General features: G+C 45.3%; 2 protein-coding genes across 3 annotated transcripts in view; one reads left to right on the forward strand and one right to left on the reverse strand.

Annotated features, from left to right (window-relative positions):
- Window positions 1–23,647, reverse strand: part of LOC142579532 (uncharacterized) — a 374,181-nt gene that overhangs the window by 283,923 nt on the left and 66,611 nt on the right. The window lies entirely within an intron of this gene.
- The window catches only part of LOC142579531 (uncharacterized), a 100,638-nt gene that overhangs the window by 14,366 nt on the left and 62,625 nt on the right, over window positions 1–23,647 (forward strand). For both annotated transcript variants that reach the window (XM_075689848.1, XM_075689849.1), the window contains exon 2: window positions 19,804–19,945. In XM_075689848.1, coding sequence (XP_075545963.1) covers window positions 19,848–19,945 — 98 coding nt within the window. In that variant the 5' untranslated portion in view covers window positions 19,804–19,847. The remainder of the gene's footprint in view (window positions 1–19,803; window positions 19,946–23,647) is intronic.

Below are 23,647 nucleotides of genomic sequence, written 5' to 3' on the forward strand. Positions count from 1 at the left end.
GGGGCATAGGAGTAGCGAGCAAAGAGCCACCACTATCTTGATGTCAACGCCCGTCCTGACTAATGTTCCATTCTAGTTTAAGGCGAAAGCGTTACTAGGCTCACATTGCTGAAACAGTCCGAACCTGCCAGTCATGTCCAGAGGCCGTCCGCTGCCGCCGTGCCAAGAACTGAGGCAGCACGGCAAACCGAAACAAAATGGAAGCGCCCTCCTGTGCACTAACCATCAGGGGCGAAACAGCCGACCGCCGCACCTGAAATTTATCAAGCGCGTGACTTGGCCGCAAGAGAGTGAGGGCGAAGATTGGCGTCCTCTCGATGCACCCTCAAAGCAGGCGCCCGATGGAGATAGCAGCGCCGCAGTGTAGCCCCGCAGCCGCTACTGCTCCCGGAGCCGGGGACCGCGTATTTTTGACCGCGATTGTACATCCAGGATCTACGAATACAAAACCGAGTCGTTGGCGCCTAAAGCGCTGCTGAGGACGATGCATGCAAAGAAAGGGACGTACACGTGAAGCTTACGCAAGCTTTCTCACCAACACTCTACCCTCGTTCCCTCAAACGGCAGGCCTAAAGAAAGAAATAACAATGCACTGACGTAAACGTAGGGCAAATTCACATCAATGCGAGGACATCCAGTGAACGTGTGGTTATGCTGGTCCCGTTACAACATAAACGTATCTTTATTCATGTCAAGTTTGAAAGGCCTGCATGTTACGTTTTCAGTGCAACGGCTGGTCATGCCTTTGATGGCTTTCACACAGCGAGGAAGTTGCGAAACGGCCAATTCCTAAAGGATACACTATGGTATTTGCGTAATGCTGCAGCATATGAAACAACTTCAAAGCAATGCCGATGCTTCTCTCAAGCTATAGGTACAGGTGGAACCCGGAGAACTTCAGTTTGAAAGCACGAGCATTTCATTCTGATGCGTATTAGGTGGCTCCGTTTTCAGGTCGCGCTCTATTACTGCTCACTACACCTATTGGTGTGGTTAGTTTTTTTTTGCGCTTGCGTACGTGAAATAATAAAACTAAATAATTTACGACACTACATAAAACATTAATGGTGTTTCGCGCAGGGAAGTCTAAGGCGTTATGTATATTTGTGTGCTCAGGTTTTAAAGGCCATACTTTCTCTTCTCTTAATTTTTTTCTCTTCTTTCCCCTTCTCCCAGTGCACGGTAGCCAACCGAGCTCTGTCCTGGGTAACATCCCTATCTTTCCTTGCGTCTTTGTCTCACTGACTCATCCATTCACTCAGACTCAAGGTCATGATCTGCCAGTTTTCCAAGAGGGAAAGCAAAATCATTTTCTCATGTAAGCATCTGAGCAGTCTGCTTACTCAACTCGTTGTCACCTAACATTCTCTCTGTAAGTATGAGTCTGAGTATCTGTAAGCCTTGTAATTTTTTAATCATTATTGCATAAATATGTTGCTCAGTCAGCCTTCAAAGGAATGGGACCTTCTTTTCTTTTTCACCACAACGGGGCCAAGTCTCTTTTGCTCGCTTCCGCTAAGCTTGTGCAAGCTAGTCGTATCAATTAGCGTCATCTAGCGAACGCGCCATATGCAAATAACTAATAAAAGGCCGTGTATTGCAAATATGATTCTTCTAAAAAAACTTTCAGTAACTCATGTAGAGCAAGCTTCCTTAACAATAAGATACACGTCGATGTGGAGGAACATAGCCGCATATATAAAACGCATATGGCATGAATTTGCATACGGTGCATCACATCAGCCCGTACTACAAACAGCTTCAGAGCCAGGCATCGACAGCTGACGGTGTTTAGGAGTACGTTGTGAGAGCGCGTTTACATAGCAAAAGCCGCCCTCCTTTGTCGCATCCGCATGAGACCAGCGTAAACTCCAGCGTGGTGGTTCAACACAGGACTTAGCGCGACATCGTAGTTTGTGCTGTCGTGTTCTTGATGACGTCAACTATTATTTGATAGAGTGCCCTGAATTGGATGCAGAATGTAAAGTGTTTATATGTGGACTGAAGCGCAGGACGTCCCCACACACAAGCGTGAGTGACACTTTGTTCCAGCGAGGACAGTGGAAATTTAGGATCGAAGTGCTCCGACTCCTAAATGTCCTCCCTGCTGCAGAGCTAGAGAACCAATGGTGAACCATGGGGGCCGAGGTGATATGGGTGGCGTGTAGCCTTGACGCCCATATTCACGTCCATCCTCACCGCTGGTATTCCTTTGCGTTAATGTTTAGGGGATTTACGTGTCAGAACCACGATCTGATTACAAATGAATTCGGGGCTTTTACGTGGCATAGCCACGATCTGATTATGAGGCACGCCGTAGTGGAGGACTCTGGATTAATTTTGACCATCTGGGGTTCCTTAACGTACACCCAATGCACGTCACCCGGGCGTTTTTGCCTTTCATCCCCGTTTAAATGCGGCAGCCGCGGGCGGAATTTTACCCCGCGACGTCGTGCTTAGCAGCGTAACGCCAGAAACCACTAAGCAACTACGCCGAGTCACGATCTGATTATAAGGCACGCTGTAGCGGGGTAGTCGAAACCAATTTTTCACCACCAGCTGTTCTTGAACGCGCACCTTAAATCGAAGTAACACGAGGGTTTTCGCATTTCGCCTCCAGTGAAGCGCGCCCGCCGTAGCCCGGATCCAACCCGTGACCTCTAGCTTAGTAGCGCAAAGTCATAACCACTAAGCTACCGCGGCGGGTCTTCTTCGCCTTATCATATGTAGTTATGTTGTCACATATTATGGACACGGTTCAGACCCTACCGCTCTTGACAAGTGCTTTCGCAAGCTTAGGTCGGCTTGCAGCAAGCAAATCCTCCTCGTTAGCATCTGTGTAAGCGAATAACACGACTGCGTAAAAATGTTTGTAAACTAATAAACTACTGAATACATTCAGCAGTTTTTACCATCTATGCAGCATTCTCATTCACCTTTGTCCGCTTAACAATATCCACGAGCCAAGAGGCAGTTTATATATAGTAGCAAGTTACTGCATGTTTCTGTCCTGAAGTGAACACATCGTGTACACGTCTCACAAATTTCGAGTAACAAAAACTGATTGTAAAAGAGCAATATCCTTTTGGAGTCTTGATTCTTCAGTGTCGTGACGTAGCTATAGTATGTTCTCTAACAAGGTACTAATTTGTAGACAAGCAGATTAAAAGACTTTTTTTGGGGCTTAATCATGCCTTAGGGTTAGGCTTCGGCCTCTTTCGTGAATTACCTAAGTAGGCGATCCGTTTCTATTGAAGAGAAGTACGTTCGGCTCAAGGTGCAAATCAAGGTCTCCTATTCATAATTAAAGCACCATCTCTTGTGACGTTAAGACAGCAAAGCACCACTGCAAGCGGGGTTGATAGGTAGAGCTTAAAAGTCTGTTTAATCAATGACGACACAGACCTAATGCCCCAGGCAACATTCTTGGTCGTTAGCTGCTGAATTAGTTACCACAATAAACGTGCTTATCCATAATAATTAGATTCTTTAGCCACTGAAAATAGCTCAATATCTTATTTATTTTACGCTTACGGCGCCCACTAAATAAATCTGCATCACTGCATTGTTTATCTCTGAATTTGTGATGCTTTGACCACGAAAAGGGCGCAAAACATTCCAAAGTCCCATCTTTTGTTTAATCTCGCACTTTTTTATAGGAACGTCTACTGTAGTCGTGCTTGGGAAAAATACAACTGATGATGGTGTGCTGAACAATCTGCGTAACCTTCAGTATACTCAAAGAACGTATTTTGACGGTTATGTTAGAGGATATGCAGCTGACTAATAAATAAATGAAACAAGATAATACTATACCTCACACACAAACACCTTCAATGACATAAAGGTCACGTCTGGCCGGAGAAGATATTGCAGTGTAGAAAAAAGCAAATAGGATGGTAAACTTATAAAAACAAGAGGACTACCGTGTTTGCAGACGTGAAACTTCCGGAACACTTAAACTTGGAAAATCTCGCTATACAGCAGGACACAAGCAAAAAAGAAGTACGACAAACAGGGTGCTTTTGCAACTTCATCATGAATTACCGACTCGCCCGAGTACGCACCCTGTTTTGAAGCAGGTTGCGCTGCCAAGCCATCCACAGCGGATAGTATATGGCCCTTTTATGCCTTAATTCTTTACTTGTGAAAAGTGCTCACAGCATACCGACCCTATTGCTCTCTAAAGAAACGGCCAGGTAAGTAGTCTTACGTGTGACACCAATGTGGCGACGAGTACAGAGGACGTGCATAGTGGTACGAGAAGAAAAGATGCGCTTGTATTTAAGTTCGTGTCACTTGGTCAGCGAATTAAATTTGATAAACAGCACAGCAGATCTATTCTGTTCACATAATTTGGCTACAAATTTTGCATTTTTTCATCATTTTTTTCTTTCTTTTTTATGATTGTCATTGCACCAACGCTGCTCTCGCTGAGCTACGTCGGGCTTCCCCTTGCATTGAATTGAATTAATTTTTGTTATCAAAAATTGTTTAACCAAGGAAGGAAAGCGTGTGCTCCTACTATTTCACCGCAGCACACATATTGCAGCACAGACCTTAAATTGATGTTTCCTTCGACCGAGCTCTGAACTCGGCAGAAAAGAAATACTATTTTTTTCTTCTCAGCTTGTCATTCTTTCGCCCTTCATAACCAGTATGTTAGACCACTTCACAAACTCTTTTCGGCCCCTCTTGGAAACGCAAAATGCTTCGTGACCCTCATACGACCTTGAACGGAGTCGGGCCAGCCGGTGATTAGTTCAAGTTCAGGGCACTCTCCTTTACGATTTAAAGAGAGAAAGAAGGGGAGGGGGGAATGGCCTAGGACGAGAACTAGCCGGCGTTTTTGAGTGGTTAAGAAAAATCTCGCCATTCCTGTCTCAAGACGAGTGCGGAGGGAAGGACAGACAACGCTCAGCACCGCTGTCTCAGAATCGTGGCCGACAGCGGCTACAGCGACGCTCGTCCTCGCGAGCAAAGAGAGAGAAAGATGATCAAAGAAAAAAAAAAGGTGGGGGGGGGGGGGGGGCAGACCGCGACAAGACGCGGGCGGGATGCGCGGACGCAGTGCATCGGTCCGACTCTTCGGCGCCTCGATGCCGCGCACCCGACGAGGACGAGCCAACGCAATTAACATGCGCGGCGCGTGACGCGCTCACAATTCCATTTAACTGGCGCGACGACCAGACGCAAATCCCGATGACGAACCGAAGCGAGACCGACGGCCAGCCGCCTACACCGCAGGAAGGAGGGCGCGAGCGGCCCCGGTCAAGATGGTCGACGACTGCCACCCTCGATGCTCACAACAAGCATACGATACGTTTTTCTGTGCGGCAATCGTTGTTTTGCGTCTCAGGCAGCAAGTGAGGGAAGATGGTGGAGCGGAGGAGGAAGAGGAGAGGTAGAGATAACAGCGAGGAGTGCGAGGAGGGAAGAAGAGGGACGCGAACTGAGTTATCCCGGTAACAGGGTTTTCCATCCCGCGAGCTCCCAGCAAGCGGTGGCGATGGTCCTAAAGACGAGACAGCGTCGACGGGCGCGAAGGCGTTCGACTGAGTCCCACGTGACACTGTTCGTGAGTGAAGGGTCTGTCATCTGACATTCACGCTGCGCAAAAAGTTCTTCTCACTTTAAGGAGGACACTATACGACTTTATCTGCTTTTGGGGTGAAGGTCGTCAGGTGAAAGAGAGAGTTTATTTAACGGGAACTGGGAGACGTCCGTCTGGCTTCAAGGTTGGCATGTTGCTCAGATGCAGAGGGAAGCGCGGAACGACATACACAACAGGGATGCTGCACAAAAACACTTGTTGTTACCTGGCGTATAAATATTCCACTTCCCAAAAATTTTTAAAAATTCAGCTGAAGGTTAGCGCGCCGTCCTTGTCGTTCGTTCTCGTCCGCGTCGCTTTAGTACTATGGTTCCAGTGACTATGTCAAACCAAATGGCCTCCACTGGAGACTGTACTCCCGATTTCACCAACGTGTTTCTGCGTCGTTTATCTTGCGACGCCGACAACGACAAAGACGGCTTTCGTGGCGCGACAGTGACAAGCAACACTTTGCCTGAGCTAAAAGAACATTCCGCTTCGCGAGGCATAGATCACGACAGATTCTTGACGTATTGTTAAGAAAAAGAAAACGATCTCCGAGAAGAGCACAGAAGACACGATGAACTTCCTGAACATCGTTACACGTTACAAGCATTGGCGAGTCTGATAATTGTGGTTTCATATAACGAACATGGGTGGTGATTGGTGGCTTGCACCGCATTTAGACTAATCTGGTGCAGCCGTGTCTGAAAATCACTTGGACAAGCGACGAGACATGCGAAAAAAACACAAATGCTCACATAACCTGTAGCACCTCGTAGCACACAGGATACAAATTATTACGCATCGGTCTAATTTATGTGCGAAGTGGTTTGGTGGGTAGCAGAAAGCAACTGCTTCCGACCACTCCACATCGTCTTCCAGTTAACCCTATTACGGCTTCAACGCTGCCTGTAGGCCATACGATTCTCAAAATACTGTGGTGACAGAGGCTTACTAGTTGACTTGCAGTGTCCACATGAGACGTGAACATTTTACACTGTTGTGGTGTGAGAAAAACCAAGACTTCGTCAATGACAAAGGCCACATTTTGTCTAACGATGGGTCGTTGGGGAGTGTAAGAAGTGCGAACATCGATGTAAAAGCATCATCATCATTGAAAATTTAACAAAATTATTTCATACCGATGAACTGCGCCTTTATGTACATCGTTAAATATTTTTATGAAGCATTAATTATTTTTAAGATCACTATGTCTTTAATATTATGTGGCATAAAGATATCTCACGTCATTCCAGTGAAAGCGTTGTAGCCGAACTAAAGCTTCGAAAAATGTCCCCTGCCTCTTTGAATAAGAACAGTTCCTCTATTAGTATGCAGCGTTCTAGCATTTTATCACTGCAGTCAAGAGATTAAGAAAACAATAATCAATAACTGGTGTATTTTACAACTAGGTCACCTTCCTTCAGTATCGATCAAAAATATGAAGTCGATAGTTTTCTTTTTATCTATAAACGGAGTAAAACTCTCGTGCAATAGAAGGGAAGAAACAGGTTCTCAAATTTCTTCTAACAATCGCCAAAATACTTTCCCCGAAGTCAAGGCTTCGTCTTTCTACTGATCGCAACGTCCCCCCTGCCAGGAGCACCAGGTGTTTAGTTTGACTGTCTGTCTTTCTTTGGTCTGGTGGTCAGACTGGGGCTTTAAGGAACTTCACTTTTTTTAATCAAGTTATTTTCTGCGCTAAAGGTAGTTTACTTCAAAATAAACGCATCTAGAGAGTGAGAATGCCCCTCAACTGTCAGTAGGCTGAAAACTCTTGCTCAAACTTCGGCAACAAAGGACAGATTTAATGTAATCGGCTCTGAGCCGTACAAGGGCAATGTACAACATATTCGCAAAATGGGCTTCTTCAAAAATGCGCGCCGGTACGAGGCTTACACCTATACCGTAATTGCCAGATAATAAAACAAACAAGCTCGTCTGGCTTGGTTTCTTCTTTAATTTTGTGCAGGCCTAGGCACAAGGGATCGAAAGGGCACGCAATACAAAAGAAGTTCGGAAGGTCAAAGACGTTAGCAACCGCATAGTCTCAGTCGTAATATTGCATGAAACGCTCATAGTTATCGCTGACGCCACGAAGTTCAGAACTGGTTAAAGTGTAGGCGATCGCTTCCCAATAAAGACTCAGTCAGCCATTTATTTTCAGTTTTGAATACGCGCATCCTCTTTGATGTGTCTGGGGTCTTGTCCTCCTACTATTGACACGACTTCGCTGCTGCATAATTCATTTTTTTATTAGTTTTATGAGCACAAACAAAAGAAAACGTAGACCGGATACGTCATGGCCAGTTCTATGCTGCCTGCCCAATTCAGCACCCGCCTACAGTAAGACGGCATACCTCGCTTGGTTAGAGACCATATCTGTCAATGGCATATATATATATATATATATATATATATATATATATGAGCGTGTGTGCTCAGAGAATAATAAAACGAAAAGCAGTACCAACTTTACTTGAAGCTCACCCGCGTGTAGTCCTGAAAACCGATTATTCCAGTACATATCTTTATGGGGCTTTCTTTTTTTTCGTTGCCGCGTAACGCGACAACTCTTGTTTTCCACGACCGCACCAGACAGACGAGAAGCTGGTTTTGAAGGTGACGCCCTCTTCTTCGAGACTAGCGTAGGGCGCGCCCTTTTACTGATTGCGTCTCGCGGCTGCAATCTCGGAAAACAGTGGGGGGGCAGGCAGGCTCGCGACTTCTCGAAGACGGTGGAGGACGCGCTGCCAGATGGGAAGCTGCTCCGTGAACATGCTGCGCCCTACCTCGCGCTTCCACCCCCTTTTTTCTTCACCCGTGTTTCAGACTTTGCCCCGGACGTCTAGTAAACGCAACTTTAAATGACGAGAAGGGCTACCCGACCGACATAGTGCCGATAGACTACTACGTAAACCTTCATCGCTGGAGATGGTGAGAGCCTAGGGAAAACATTTTCTTCGTTTAACCTACGGATGCGGACATTATTTCTTTATGGGCACGTTACGAGCGGATCCTATTGCTGAAATTGAGCATCTTTTTTTTAATTTCAGCCATTAATATTCTGCCACCGCGCACCCTATCGCGCTAATTTCACAATCCATAATTTGATTGCTCGCTCAAAGTACGAAGAAAGTACTAAAGAGCCCATCAGCCCTCTTGTAATACGGCCGTTTTCTTTTGACTCTTGCATATGCAGCCCTTACATCTTTAACCTAATACCTTTAGTGAACCAATTTTGCCTACAGTCAGAAGAAAATTAAACAAGCTACTAAAAGTTACAAAGTCTGTTAGCGGTTGTAATGTCCATATCTTCGAATACATTTTCCCAATACATTTGAGAAGTTTGGATCAATACACGTATATGGTATTTTGTATTGGAATAATCTCTACTGTTACTAATATTGATACGCCATATACGAAAGTTTGGCTTTCCGCTTGCTAGTTTTTCTTGCTGCAAAGCCAATCCTGCGCACTTATTTAAACTTCCATCTCTACTTAATTCATGCCTTCATAGTAGCTTTATTGCCTTTATGGTAATTCTCCGAAATTGACGCTTAGAAAGAAAATTATCGCGACCAAAAATGAACAAAAGTGAAAAAACATTTATATTCGCCACGCCTAGCTACAAAGCTCTACATGTCAACTCGCAAACACTTTCGTAAGATTATGTTAGCGCGATCATCCCATGTAAGCGAAATTACAAAAGCGCTCTTGTTACTAACGTACCAAAACGGGGGGAATATCGCGCGACAAGCATAAATATCAGAAGGCGTCGATGTGCGGACTTTAACATTTCAAATTGCACCCAAATGAATAAATAAACAAATATAATGAAAGAATCAAGATTCGCGCACCAACTTCTCGGCATGACAACCTAAGAAAGGTCTACCGGATACGCCTCTTGGTGTCACAACAAAGTAAAACCAAAACAAGTTGAACAACGCCTGTTCTGTAAACTGAAGAAGTGATTATGACTTTAAGCTCGTTATGCTTTGTTTAAGCTTTGTTACATATGCTGTCACGCGCATAGCATTCTCACCACTTAGGCCTCGTCAGCTATGGCAAAATTCACGCTCGCTAGTATAGAGTGTCAACATCAGTTCGCGAAGTGTTGAAGGAAACAAACATCTCTAATTTTTAGCAACTTGAAGCGGTCGTTGATGTTCGGTATACATGCGCATGTCATAAGTGCACCGAAAGCTACCAATCATCATTCCGCATGCACGTACATCAATTCATGGGGCCATATCAGCCACGTGCGCCATCATGAATTGCACAACGGCTGCCCGCTGCACATGTTTTGTTTTATTCGTGGGGAGAACCTAGTAAAAGATGGAAGCATAACGTTCCGATTGATTAACTTATTTTCCGTGGCCAAGGTCGTTTGTTCTTGTCCTTCGGGTTTTTTTCTAGATTTACTTTTCTAGGAATTCGCTAAAATCGCGAGTAAGTGCAGGGTTCAAGACAAAGTGTACGAAAGGAGACCAAGCCTTTTTCCTTGCTTTTGCCTAATTTAGTAATAGATTAGATTTTTAAAAAGACATCATGACGCTTACATGCTTACACTATTCTGCTCTTCACCCTTTACCAGATTTATATACAGTCACTGAAGTCTTGCGAACACGTTTCGAGTCTCGTTGAAAATAATCAGTGCGAAACCAAATCTGTTTGCCTGTAAAGCGTGCTTTGTCTGTAAGACATAGCCGTTGTGCCACAAAGCTAGCGAACCACAACCAGGCAGCTTTGGTCAGTGAAGCAAAAATGTATGATGGCGGTTTATGTCTGAAAATGATCATTCAAACCACTGTACCGTTTGGAATCTTAATGACGCAATGACCTCCTTTTTGTTCCCTACGATACCCACAGCTCTGGCGATGTTTCAGATAGCGTAGCGTTTACAGTACCCGCAGAAGTCGGTCGCGAAGTTTGGCGTTTATAGCCACCGGACTGAATCAGCAGGTGTCGTTTCTCAGCATTTCTTCAAATAAACACGAAAAACGGCGCAACCTTGTGGCATCAATTTACAGGAGTGAGGCTACACGGCTTCTTAGAGGTCTTCTTTTCCGTAGACGCACAAGCTTCATGAGGGCCTAGATGACGTGACCTTTTTGGTATATCCAAATTATTGGAGCATTGTTCAATTTTATGCTTGTTTTCTTGGTTACCGCAGAAGAAAAATAACGAGCGCACTCGCCTCGTCAAGACGGCAATATGAGAAAGGAAACGAAGCCCGCCCATCTTATTTTCTGAAATGTAGGGCCTTGGGCAATTCTAGAACTATCTCATTGTAATTGCCAAACCTACTGCAAAGCGCACTGTGGTCCCGCACACTGAAAACAATAGGCAACGCTTGTAAAACGCATGACATATGCTGTGGGTGAGGGCACATCGCTTCTGATTAGTAGACCACGTAAGCTTATCATCGGTCATGCGCAAACTCTGCATTACGCATGGTATGTATATATTTAAAACATTGTCAAGTTCTTAGTATGCTGTCACTTTCTTTTACCCTAAGCCATTGTGAAATGTTTGAGCACTTCTTTTTTTCTAAATCTAAACCACGCCCCGCGCGGACTTAACTGCAGCGCCACTGGATGCCGCAGAGTGTTCATAGGAAAGCCCGAAAGAGGAGTCTCGCTGCAGTTCACACTGCTTATATAAGGTGTGTCGATGATGGCAATACCTTGTTGCATACGCCGACAGTCATCGTCAGATGGAGTCCTGCCAATATATATATATATATATATATATATATATATATATATATATATATATATATATATATATATATATATATATATATATATATATATATATATATATATATATATATATCTTTGGGATAGTGTATTCGGAATAGAGCTTGTATGTCTCTGTGTGACCTGACGCGCAAGCCAGACCCATGAGCAACAAGTTCGTAGTTCAACGGTGCCCTGATGCAGGCGCGGAAAAAGAGATGCATTCTCGCAAGATAAAATTATAAAATGCAAACTTGACCACAATAATTGAACACGCAGTGCATCGAAGAAACACTTACATATAGTGGCTTACTAATATGTGTTTCCAAGTGTTGCTAACTTAAGCCACAAGCACGTGGCGAACACTTCAGCAGGACTTTAAGGAAACGCGCAAAATTTCTGTCATCATCTTTCAGACACAATTAGCTCTCACAAGCGAGGAGACACCCTACTAACTCTGTCAGACACTTTAACTTTTCGTAGTCGGCGCAGTTTCGTGTTTACGGATGTAATTATTTCCTCGGTATTAAAAAACAAAGGATTGCCGTTCTTTCTAAAGTCGGTGTGGGAATTGTGAGTGAGCACCGACCACAAATAGATTCAGTCACGTTGGTGCTCAATCATGCGGATACATTTACAGCGGTGACATCATAAGTGGCGCCGGAATATCATATTTCTCTACTCATTCAATGATTTCTTATTAAACATCGTTCTTTTTTCCCGCGGTTCGTGTCCTAATACGAGACCGTAAAATGTTTTAATACCCGCGTAGCAAGTGCTAAAACGAGAAATAACCTTCATGCCATTTCAATACGGTTACTCAAGTTACTAAGATAATTCGGTGCGTTACTATAAACCAGTTTCAAGTTAATGTTACGGCCTTTCAGAAATTTCAGTGCCGCAATCACAAAAAGAAAACGTAACCGGAGAGTTGAATATATTTTTTAATCCTAATACCACCTACCTAAACTTTTCAAAGGAGGCTGTGCGTTAGCCAGCACGTTTTTAAAGCATCGCACCTATTTCGTCAGTAATAAAAAAAGCATAAATAATATGACCAGCGCTTTGCATCTGCTTCCCCATTTTCGGCTCTCCACTATGATATTGTCACGTTCAGGTGACGGTTAAGAACACAGTATAGCAAAACTGTGAATCAAGAAATTAACTTTATGGGGCGAACTTGTGCCCACAAAAGCAAGTCACACTCGAAGCACAACGACAGCGGCCAACACAGTCGGCGATCGTCGAAATCTGATCAGCGGGTAAAGCGCGTCGGCTTTTACGCGCGACTCGTCAAAGGTTCCAGCGTAATATAATCGCTGGTGCACGAGTGTTTTGCCACAAAATACTACACAACTCGCGTCGCACATACCATCAGATTACACGAGGTTCGCTAACAACAGGCACAACAGACAGAATCAACGATAACCTTTCGATCAAGTTTCAAGTCATGCAAGGCACGTCTTGCCCTGAGCGATAACTTTTAAGTTGATAGCGACTGAAATGCACTCCCCGAGAAGAGGATAAGTACACGTGTCAATATTTAAAATAAGAACGATATTTTCTAGCGATGCCTTATTCGATTATATTTTTCACGCTCTTGGGGCTTCGAAAGAGGTCAAAGCGACCCTACGTCCGCGTTTTCAATGGTATCACCCCATCCGTGAACAGTGGATATGAAGAAATTCAGGAGCTTCATGCGCCAAAACCATGATCTGGTTGTGAGGCACGCCCTAATGTTGTTCCCCAGATTATTTTGACCACCTGGAGTTTTGTATCGTGCACTCAACGCATGGCACACGCGCATTTTTCGCATTTCGCTCCCACGAGGCTGCTGCGGCCGGGATTCGATCCCGTGGCCTCGTGCTTAGCAGCGCAAACGCCAAAGTCACTAAGCAACCACGGCGGATCCGCGGTGTATAAATGTGGCATATAACTGAGCGGAATTCATTGCCACAAGATCACGGCCCAAGTGCCTTAATACAAAGCCTGATCTCAATCCACCAATAGGCTTGACAGCGCTACAAACTTAATCTTCGCAGGAGCGAAGAATAATTTCGGGCTCCCACGCGCTTTGATAGAGAACTTCTTGACCCACCAACCCGTACACCTCGCCGTCTTTTTAACTTTTGACGCCCACCATCTTACCCAGAAATGCATATTGAACCTTTTCTTTTAGCAATTCAATCGCGATAATGGGTAGCGCTTACGCATTTTGCATAAACCATACGGAAGGAGAAAAAAAAATATGTCATGAAATCTGCACCGCGTGGCAAGTTGCGTAACGTGCGGTCACGTTATGAACAACGCCAACGTGGTGTGGCTTCGTGCGGGAGCATGCGTTGCCGATTTTGAAACGAGCCGTAGAGCTGCAGTGTGCCGCCACTGAAGGCGGGAGCTGCAGCCTTTTATAATTGGCTCCCGACGGTGGTCACGCGCTGCAGTGGGCGACGCTAATGTTCTGGGAGGCCGGAAAGCTGCGAATCGGTGTCCCATGCCTGCGGAGAAGCGTTTGCGAGATGGCTTACAAAACAAGTCCTTGTCCGAGGCCTCGCTCGTCAGGCGAGACACGCGGCGAGTGTCAACTACACGTGTGGTATACGAGCGATTGCTGCGTTAGCTGTCTGTTGGCGGACGAAGGTCCTCCCGCATGGACTACCGACAAGCGTGGCTAGCCGTGCATATTGAATATTAAACCCCCACTGCGAAAGAAAGCGAGAAAACAAAAATGCAGCAGATTTCAGCGGTTCCTTGGGCTCTCAAAGAAATCACTCTGACAGCAGTATTCTCACACAGTGAAGACCACCATCTCACTCACTCACTCATTCACTCATTTATTTATTTATTTATTTATTTATTTATTTATTTATTTATTTATTTATTTATTTATTTATTTATTTCGGTTGCCTGCTTCTTACTGAAAGAATTGTGTTCGCCAACTACGGGAAACTGGACTAGAACCCAACGGGTATAGATTGGTTTGTTAGCTTAGAAGGGTGCCGTGGTTAAAAAAGGATTAACGTTTAGAGCAAGGAATGAAAAAATACATACTTAATATTTGGGGTTTTAAATGCCAAAACCACTTTCTGATTATGAGGCACGCCGTAGTGGAGGACTCCGGAAATTTTGACCACCTGGGGTTCTTTAACGTGCACCTAAATCTAAGCACACGGGTGTTTTCGCATTTCGCCCCCATCGAAATGCGGCCGCCGTGGCCGGGATTCGATCCCGCGACCTCAAAAAAAAAATACATCCTTAAAATATATATCTAACATAATATTTGAAATTTAATTATCACTGTATGATAGTAGAGAAAGAATAGCGTTCATTAGGTAAGCTCTCACTTTTTCTTCTTTGTGATGTATGCAACCTCCCTTCTGTATGATAGAAATACAAGTCGTGAAACTCTCAAACTATGTACATGGACAGGATTTAGCACTTTCAGACTTACCCCGTCTGAGCCGCTATATTTAGTTAACTAAAAGGCATAGCTTTATGCAGCTTTCTTATTCCCAGTTGTTTGGACAAAGGCTCATGCTAATTTCTTCTTTTTTTTTCTTCGTTCGCGGTGTTGCGACATTTTACTCTTTAAATATATTTGATTCAATAATATTGGCTCCCTATGTTTATTTTTGTTTGTTTTGCGTATAACAGTCACATTTATTTGTTTACATCACTCAGCGTCCAAGCACCTACTTACCCCATGCGACCGCAGCGCTGCACTTGAGATTGCCTTCAAATTAACCCTCCTGACAGCCTTTTTTTAGTTTGCTCTTTGTGTAAATAAATATATAGGCTGCAGATGAGGAGGCATTGTTTAATGCTTCTTGCGTTTAAGGCAGGATGACGCGTTTTGAAAGTCCCGCCAGAGATCTCCTAGTAGAATGAGGCCAAAACTTCCACTGCAACTTACGTGCAGAGAAAAATAACGCAGTGCCACCTACGAGATTTGAGCGATTTCATTTCCTCCGTACATTTTCAGTACCGCTGTACAGGGCACTTGGCGCCTGTGGATACTCTGAGCTACCCCGTAAACTACGCGGCGGTTGGCGTTGACATTGTTTGTATGCTTTCGCGGTTGACATCCACCAATAACGTCATTTTCGGCGCATCCTCTATTACGGGCGTGGGCCATGTTTGTGGCTTGAAGCCGACCCAGTTTCGAACACTTAAGTGCTTTAGCAGTAAAAAAAAAAGAAACACGTGATTTGGCACGATCGTGTGAGTGTAACACTTCATAATCGCTTGAAAAGTTCGTGCTAAAGAAAATTGATAAAAACAGAACGTATGCACTCCGAAATCTCGCGTAATGACAACATTTACTAAATTTAGAAGGTTGCATCATGTCACAAGAAAAACGTAATAAAGGAAGACTAGAGCCTAAGTTCGCACTCGAGCAGCAATATGATAAAATGGGAAATGATAATGTAACTATCCTAATCTAATTATTGCTGCGCTTTCATTATCACCAGGGTCGGCTAGGGATGAGCGGTTCACAATAAGGAAGGCATAGAATCGATATAAAGGAATCCTTACGTCATACCGGCCAGTATGTCGAATCGATTTGCTGCACGCGAACGAGCACATCGTACAAAGAAGTGATATGGCATCGATCGCTGATCTTTAAGCGCCGTCATAAGCAACATAGAAGTTGTCGACCATCACAGTTTCACAAAGAACTAAACTACAAAGAAAAATGTTTCAGCCATCTACTAAAATACATAATGGAAAAAGGTCTGCTCCCTCAATTTAGGCAGCGTTGATGCCTTCAGGTAGCATGTGTGAGTGTATTGACCAGTTGCCGTTACCTAAAAAGATCACGAGCTGGTGACGCCTGTAGCAGGAAGGATGTTCCACATCCGCCGCCAAGGTTTGTGAGTGGTGGCGCTGGCTAACACTCAGGGTTAGTTCTAGTTGCAAAAACATAAATACCCAAGAAAGTAGGTGGGAGAGCAGCGCCGCAGTAGCTCAATTGGTAAGAGCATCGCACGCATAATGCGAAGATGTAGGTTCGTGCCCCACCTCCAGCCAGTTGTTTCTTTCATATCCATAATTTTTATCATTTCTTTCATACAAATAACAAGTACATGTCATTTCCCCTATGCTCTCCTTGGTGTCTTTGTTTGTTGGCTTCTTATGATAGCACTAATAAAAATCAAGCCCTCAGTTTCCTTTCTTCTCGTTCATCATGTTGTACAAGTGCGTGTTTTAAAGGAACACTAAAAGCAAATATTAAGACAAGTTAAACTGATATATTAGGGCTCGAGAATCTCTAAGGCGTCAATATTATCGTGAACAGAGACTTAATAATCGAGAAATTGAGGCAACTGCAGCACATGGTTAGAGACTGCCCCGGAACATTCAAGCACTTGCCCGATGACGAAATCACTACTCAGGTGAATTCTGTCTCTAGCACTCAACCATTCGTTGCAAAAAACATCCTTGCATTCTATTATAAGACGAGAAGACGAAATAAAATGCTACTTGTCGAGTTATACTTAATTTCTACTGAAAAGAACTCATTGAAAGACAACGACGCGGGTGGTCGAAAGGTTTCGTTTTCGCTCGACTAGACGCTGCTCACACTTTCGCGTTTCAGTAGTTTCATTATCAGGTAGTGCTGCGGTGGTTCTACTGGCTTGCGAAACTCGCACAAACTGCAAGTAGCAGAGAATTCAACTTCCGTGTGATGTCGCGGGATCCCCGAACAGTCCACGCCACTTGACCAAAAAGTAGCTGCAGCGGCTAGTCCACCACTCTGGGTGGATGTTATGAGCGTCCCCTTTGGAACGGGGCGGTGGGTTGCGCCACCAAGCTCATGGATGGAGCTCATGGACTCTGTCTTGGCTCTGTAGCGCCGTCTGTCGGGCGGGGTTTTACTCACGGGCGGCAGCAAAGGGTGGTGTTGGCGTATTCAACGTCACCGCTCCCATGATTTGGTGGCGGGAGATTTGAATTTTGAGAAAGGCATTCGTACCCTTTCGATGCAATTTTCTCGTAAACTAAGTCTTTTCTTGGCGCTAAACAAGCTTTGCGAGGTTTCTGGAATGGTATTTAAACAGTCCACGTCGACTTAGTATTTGCCTTTGGGGTCATTTTAAGGAGCCTAGTAGAGTTCGTATTTTATAATAATTCTTTTTACTCGCTCTATTAATTTCTTCTCATTCGTCCCGCTGAATGGTCAATTCTAGCAATTCGAGGCTCGGTTTCAGGTAAGCCAATTGCACAGGAAAAAAGAATAGAAGAAAATGGTAAGAATCTTCATAAAAATGGGACCTCAGAAGAGAAAGAAGAGCAATGCATCACTGGCCGATAAACAAAAACCCAAATATATTCTTTCCTCCCTGAGTCATTGGCACGAGTGCCGCTGTCATCGAGATCGGCCAAGCGGCGCCACGGGAAATAAAAACTGAACCTAAGAAAGACAAAATCCCGCTTGTAATATATTCCCATCTTGGTGGTGCGCCCTCGCCTTTATCGTTACTACACGGCCGCCGCGACTGAACTCCCAAAACCATCAGGCGCGCCATCAAACGCCAGGATGTAAACACGTGCGCCAAGCGTCGTTAAGCAACAACTCGCCGTAACGTCGCCTGCCTCAGAACTACGACGAGGGCGGTAAAAGGCCCGTGACCCTTCTCAGCACAGAAAAGGCTTGATGGCGCGTTGAGGCCATGCAACGAGGTCACCTGCCGAAGATTACGGGCGTTACTACGGGGAACCGCGCATAGGTAATAGCGCGCGGTAACTTTTCAATCACACTGTGACAGGCGTGCGCCTATAGTGAGCACGGCACCACATATAATGAATCGTGCAATGCGTTAAACGGTGATTGCAGATTGTTTGTTTCGCCGTTAATCAGTATTCCATGATGTATCTGGTTAAAACAGCGATGACGCTGGTTTCGTGCACATACGTGAAGAAAAAAAAGCGAGGGATTGAGAAATATGTTAAATTTAGGGAAAAAGACACAACCTCTGAATTACTTATATGTTGGTCGTGGCTGTTGGTATGTACGCCAACTTACTGGAGAATACGGTGATGCAAGGTAACCCTGTCGATTTAAAAAATAAAAAAGCAGAGTAGTTCATAAGCATACAAAACCAGGCAGTAAGCCTGGCGTAAGTGATGTGTTGATTTTGATTACGTTTGTGAATGTATGGCCATGGTGCATAAATGTGCGTTTTGGCGGGAGAATAAAATCAGTTGTTAGTAGCGCTTTTGTGTGTGTCCCTCTCATCTCGTGGTCGTCCTGGTTTGCGCTATTCTGCTTTACTGGGCATGTACCAACTCGCCCCTACATAAGCTTTACTGGTCTCTATATACTCTACGTATATTCAACTATATCGACAACACAACTCATACTAAAGCAAATATCACGATGTACGGGCTTCCTAGCCGACTTCCACTTCCTCATACCTCAAAAATGAAACCGCTTTTAAACTCAACTAGAAAGAAAGCAGTCTCAAAGTTGTAAACTCCTCAGCTTTTCGCGCAGCATTGCACGCCCAGCAGAACACAGCAAACGCCAAATAAAACACTGGCAGCAAGTCATCATAGAGGTCAAACCCTTACCTTGTTCTTTCTTTATTACTATACTACGCAGCGCCGAAATATACCCTTTAAGATATAGGCCCTGACAACTCTTAGTAGTCTTAGGTTCCGGCTCACGCGTTCGTTACGCTCGACCTCCAGCGTGCACCTCCGACGCGACGCGACGTCCCGTTCACCCCTTTTCACAACCGCTGTCGTAGTCCCGTCTACGGTCAAAGCGTTTACAACTCTCAGCGCACGTTTTGTGCCTACAAATCAACGCTGTCCCCGAAATCACATTCGGCACGGAAGAACCAGAAATAAAGAAGAAGAAGGGGGAGCTATCGACCCACAAAAGAAGAAGAAAAAGCGTGAAGCACGCTCACGTAAACGAGCAGAAAGCTCGCGATGAAGCACCGTTAGACGGTACGAGGAAGGAAGGGAGACGTTTAGGGAGGGAAGGCAACAGGCGGGTGAAAAAAGTGGTTGGAAGCAGGCGAGTCGAGACCCGTCGCGCCGCGAGCGACCTCTCCTCCTCGTTGTGCTCCTCTTTGCCCTTACGCTCCTGGTCCTCCTCTTGTTCGCAGCTGCGAGGAAAGCCCCGAGAACACGAAGGCGGCGCAGTAGAAGGCGCGCCCGCGCGAAGGGCAAGAAAGGATGACGCTACGTCACTGGGCCTCCGCTCCGTCAGATTGGTCAAGCGTGAAGCGTGGCGGAGAGGGCGAGGGGGAGGCGCGACGCGGGCCCTAGTATGAGGAGGCGAGCGAGGAAGGGTGAGCGCGCGTTCGTTATAAAGCCGGGCGCCGATCGCGAGTTTTCGGCACGCGGTTGTACGGTTGTATAGACACAACTTGGAGGGAGCCGTTACCTTTCCTGCGAAAGTCGAGACAGCGCCAACCACCTCTGGGCGGCCTTCTCCTCCGTACGCAGGCATAGTCTTCTCTTCTTCGACCACCGGCTGTAGCGACGCAAAGATGGTCACCACCACCCAGTGCAAGCTCCTGGCCGCCTTGGCCCTGGTCCTGCTGTGCTGCGCTCTGGCCACCACCAACGCTGACTACACCGTCGAGGAGTGAGTACTGGATGCCCTGCTGACACCGCGGTTAGCGTGGGCGGACGCTTCGATAGGGTGAAACTTTTCGGGAAAAGACGACGGGAGTGCGTATGTTCGCGATGCCTCTAAGTAGGATGGCATGTTTCCACTACCTGAGACTCGTAGGTTGATCAACAACAATAATTGGAGCGTTAGATATGGCATCTCCATCAGACAGTCATTGTAGAGACCGCCTGTGTGGCTACTGCCAACGACCTTCTGGAAAGCGGTGTGGAGACGAAATTTTGCTGATAAAAAATTATTCAGCGTTCTCCAGGTATATCATTATAGGTCAAAAGGGAAAAACAAACACGCGTTAAGTCAGCAAACAATTCTGCAGCCTTACTTTAGAGCTAGAGTTTTCGTGTGGCTGATTCTAAAAAATCACAATTGTTTTACTTAAGAATACCAGAAAAAAAAATTGCTCGGTGTCTTTCTTAAATTGCTGTTTGTTCGCGTCCTTAAAGTGGTCGCGCTGAAATAGAACAAACTATTTCCAGGACAGGATAACCTGGAAAACAACGAATTCACAGCCAGGTTTGTACGCTTACCAGACTGCATCTTGTTCACCTTCTGTAATTTTTGCCAGAAATCGAAGACTTATATAATTCACTCACTTTGCAGCTTCTAAAGACACCGTGTCTGTGAGCGGACACTTGGTTAAGCTGCGTATTGGGGTGTTTGTGAAGTGGTCGTTACACTGAAACCTCGGAAATGTCGTGTGACAGGACCTTTCTTTCGGGGTGTGACTTTGAAACTTTCAACAAAAGCTGTTTGTTCTGCTCTGCCTTTTCCCTTTTACTTCTGTTTTGTCCTCTTATATTCAACAGCATTTATACGAAAAGTGCTTCGTCAAAACATGCTGTAGAGTATGTAATCAAATCAAGTTTATATCTTATTGTTTCAATGTCATTCTGCGATCAACTGGGTATAGAGACGCATCTTAAAACAAGTGTTGGATGAACGAGCAAGGACATTTTCCGCATTTTTGCTGTTACACTCACGCATATTAACGGCAATACTGCATTTTCGCCGAATCTGGGCGTTATTTATGCAAATACATCGGCCAATCGCACTGTCATAGAACCGTTTGTAAAACGCCATTTGCTTGATAGTATGAAACATGTTCACGAAACTATCTCCTGAGGCACCCGCCACCGTAGCTTTGTGGCTCTGGCGTTGTGCGGCTAAGCTCGAGGTGACGGGCTCGATCTCGGCCATGGCGGCCGCATTTCTGCGGAGGTGAAATGCAAAAACGCTCACGTACTTAGATTTAGCTGAGCGTTTAAGAACTGCAGAAGGTCAAAATTATTCCGGAGTGCCCCCAATACTGCGTGCCGCAATGAGCACGTAAAACCCCAGAATTCTTAAATTATCTCGTAAAACATGCCGTAACGATACGCTGAAAAATTAAATTTCACAAGTTGTGTTTCCTTGACCGGGCCTCAATCTTACGTTCTTGCGGGTTTCTAGTTGTCTGTAAGACTGCCCATCAACTGCGGTCAGGCACTAAACCTCTGATCTTGTGTGCAGTTACGTAACGTCACTGCCGCTTAACCAGTACAACAACAAGAAGAAAGCACCATTACATAGTGGCTTAATACATCTAGGTTCACTAACAGAAACCACCTGATTAACTCCTGTTCATGCTAGCGTAGAAAGCTGGCGTGAACTGGTCCAACAAAGGCAAAAAAGTTTTCTACCCTGTCTTATGTGGATGGCAGTGTCTCAAGTGCCCAGATCGGGGAAAGTCGCAGTGGATAGAGTACGTCTAAATCAGTTAGTAACAAAATAGTCGTCGCTAAGGCACCCCAGCAAGTGCGCAGCACTGCCAATCATGGTCCCTTGAAGAGAAACCTCTCCAGTGCCACGCCCTTGGTTTCTGCGTGTGCCTTCGGCCGCCGGAAACGACCTCTGTTACTTCCAGCCTCACGTAAAAAAGAGTATCAAGCAAACGCAACAACATTCGCCTGGCTTTGTCGAATGATTACTCGTCGTCTCAGAGCACTGACACTGAAATTGAAGTTAATTGAAAGGGATTTCAAAAGTTGGCCACAATTAAAGGAATTCAAATAGAGAGAAAGAAGAATTATCGACACTAGAAAGCTGGTGGCAAATGTAGGCGACGGAATCCAACTCAGCCCTATTCACACCTTCCAAGTCTCGTTTAGCGGCAAGAAATCTTGATTATTACATACTTTCTTTGTGCGTTCTGTGTGCTTTAAATAACAAGGAAATAAATTTGGCCCGATTTCACGAAGCTTTTTGATTGAATGTTTGCTGTTATCCGCTATTTCGAGCAGTCGTAAGAACGTTTTTGGGAACGCGATCCTTGGTTCATATACATATGCCGGCAACCGCTACTACAGTCGACTCCCGTTCATCCGATCCTAGCGGGACCGCAAGATTTGATCCAGTTATCCGAAAGGTCGAATTAAGAAACGTCGATAAAATGAACAAATCACAATCTCTTTTATTGATTCAAGAAGTCTGTCGTCATCGACAGGCTACTTCATTACTGTATTACAATGAATATGCATGTCATTGTCGGTCAGTAGCCCACAGACCTCAACACTGTGGTCAACGCTGACAAAATCCTCAAAATCCGCCCGGTGCACAGCGCAAGTCGTCATTATTACTACAGGACAGGTTGCTGCCGTCACTGTCGTCGCCCTGTGAATCAGTTGCTCCATCTGCTAAATTTATTGTTACGGTAAGCATTTAGTAACCGCTACGATCACGACTGCGGTCCGGTGGGGATTGAATTAACCGAAGCGGCATGCTTCCGCATTGGAACAAACAAGTTTTCATTCCATGGCCTTGTATGAGATTTCGCCGGGACCTTCTAGGGCGTTCGAATTAAGCAAAAGGTTGAATTAAGCGAGGTCAAATTAACAGCATTCGACCGTAATATGAGCATAGTCATACGTGTGTTGCGACTGTTACTCGTCTGAATATTTCTTGCGCGACTTCAGTATTTGTTCTTCGCTACACTTGCCGAATTCATACGCATGAAAGCTTCAGACGCGAGAGTAATTCAAGTTTTACAAGGTTAATTTGTTCTTTTGCCGCGGCAATAGACTTCCACTGACTTCCAGCAACCTGTAGCGGCAAGCATTTTTTTTAACGAACGCTAAAATTGTGGATATCAATAAGACGTAGTAAATTAACTCATGTCGATATAAATAGGGATCAGAAAATCATGAACAAATCTCGCGCCGTAACTAATGTCGCTATAAAGAAAGTCACAGGCTTGGACGGTACACGCAGCACAGTCACAGCGCAAGCTGGACGAGCGGCTCCATAGGAGCTCCATTTTCGGCACCACGCACTACATGGTCTTCGCGGCGAAGTCTCCTCACGTCGTTTTCACGAGAAGGATCAGAACTGCCCGCCCCGCGACTACGGCAAGCTGCGGCTTGCGCTGCGGCTTGTCCTGCTTTCTGCAGAGCGGTCTGCTGAGCCCGATGTTGCCTCGTTGCAGCCGCGTGCGTAGCTCTACGATTCGCTTTTTCAGCCGCGGTGCGTACCTTGCGAAGAGGCGCCGTAACGCGTACCGAAGAGTAAACACAGATATTCAGGCTACGTGGCGCGCATTTCACATCCCTTGCGCCGTGGCACAATGCGCTGCTGTTGATGATGATGACCATAATGATGGTTTATTGGCATCCCCTTCTAAAC

This window comes from Dermacentor variabilis, chromosome 4, assembly GCF_050947875.1.
Source record: "Dermacentor variabilis isolate Ectoservices chromosome 4, ASM5094787v1, whole genome shotgun sequence".
Lineage (NCBI taxonomy): Eukaryota > Metazoa > Arthropoda > Arachnida > Ixodida > Ixodidae > Dermacentor > Dermacentor variabilis.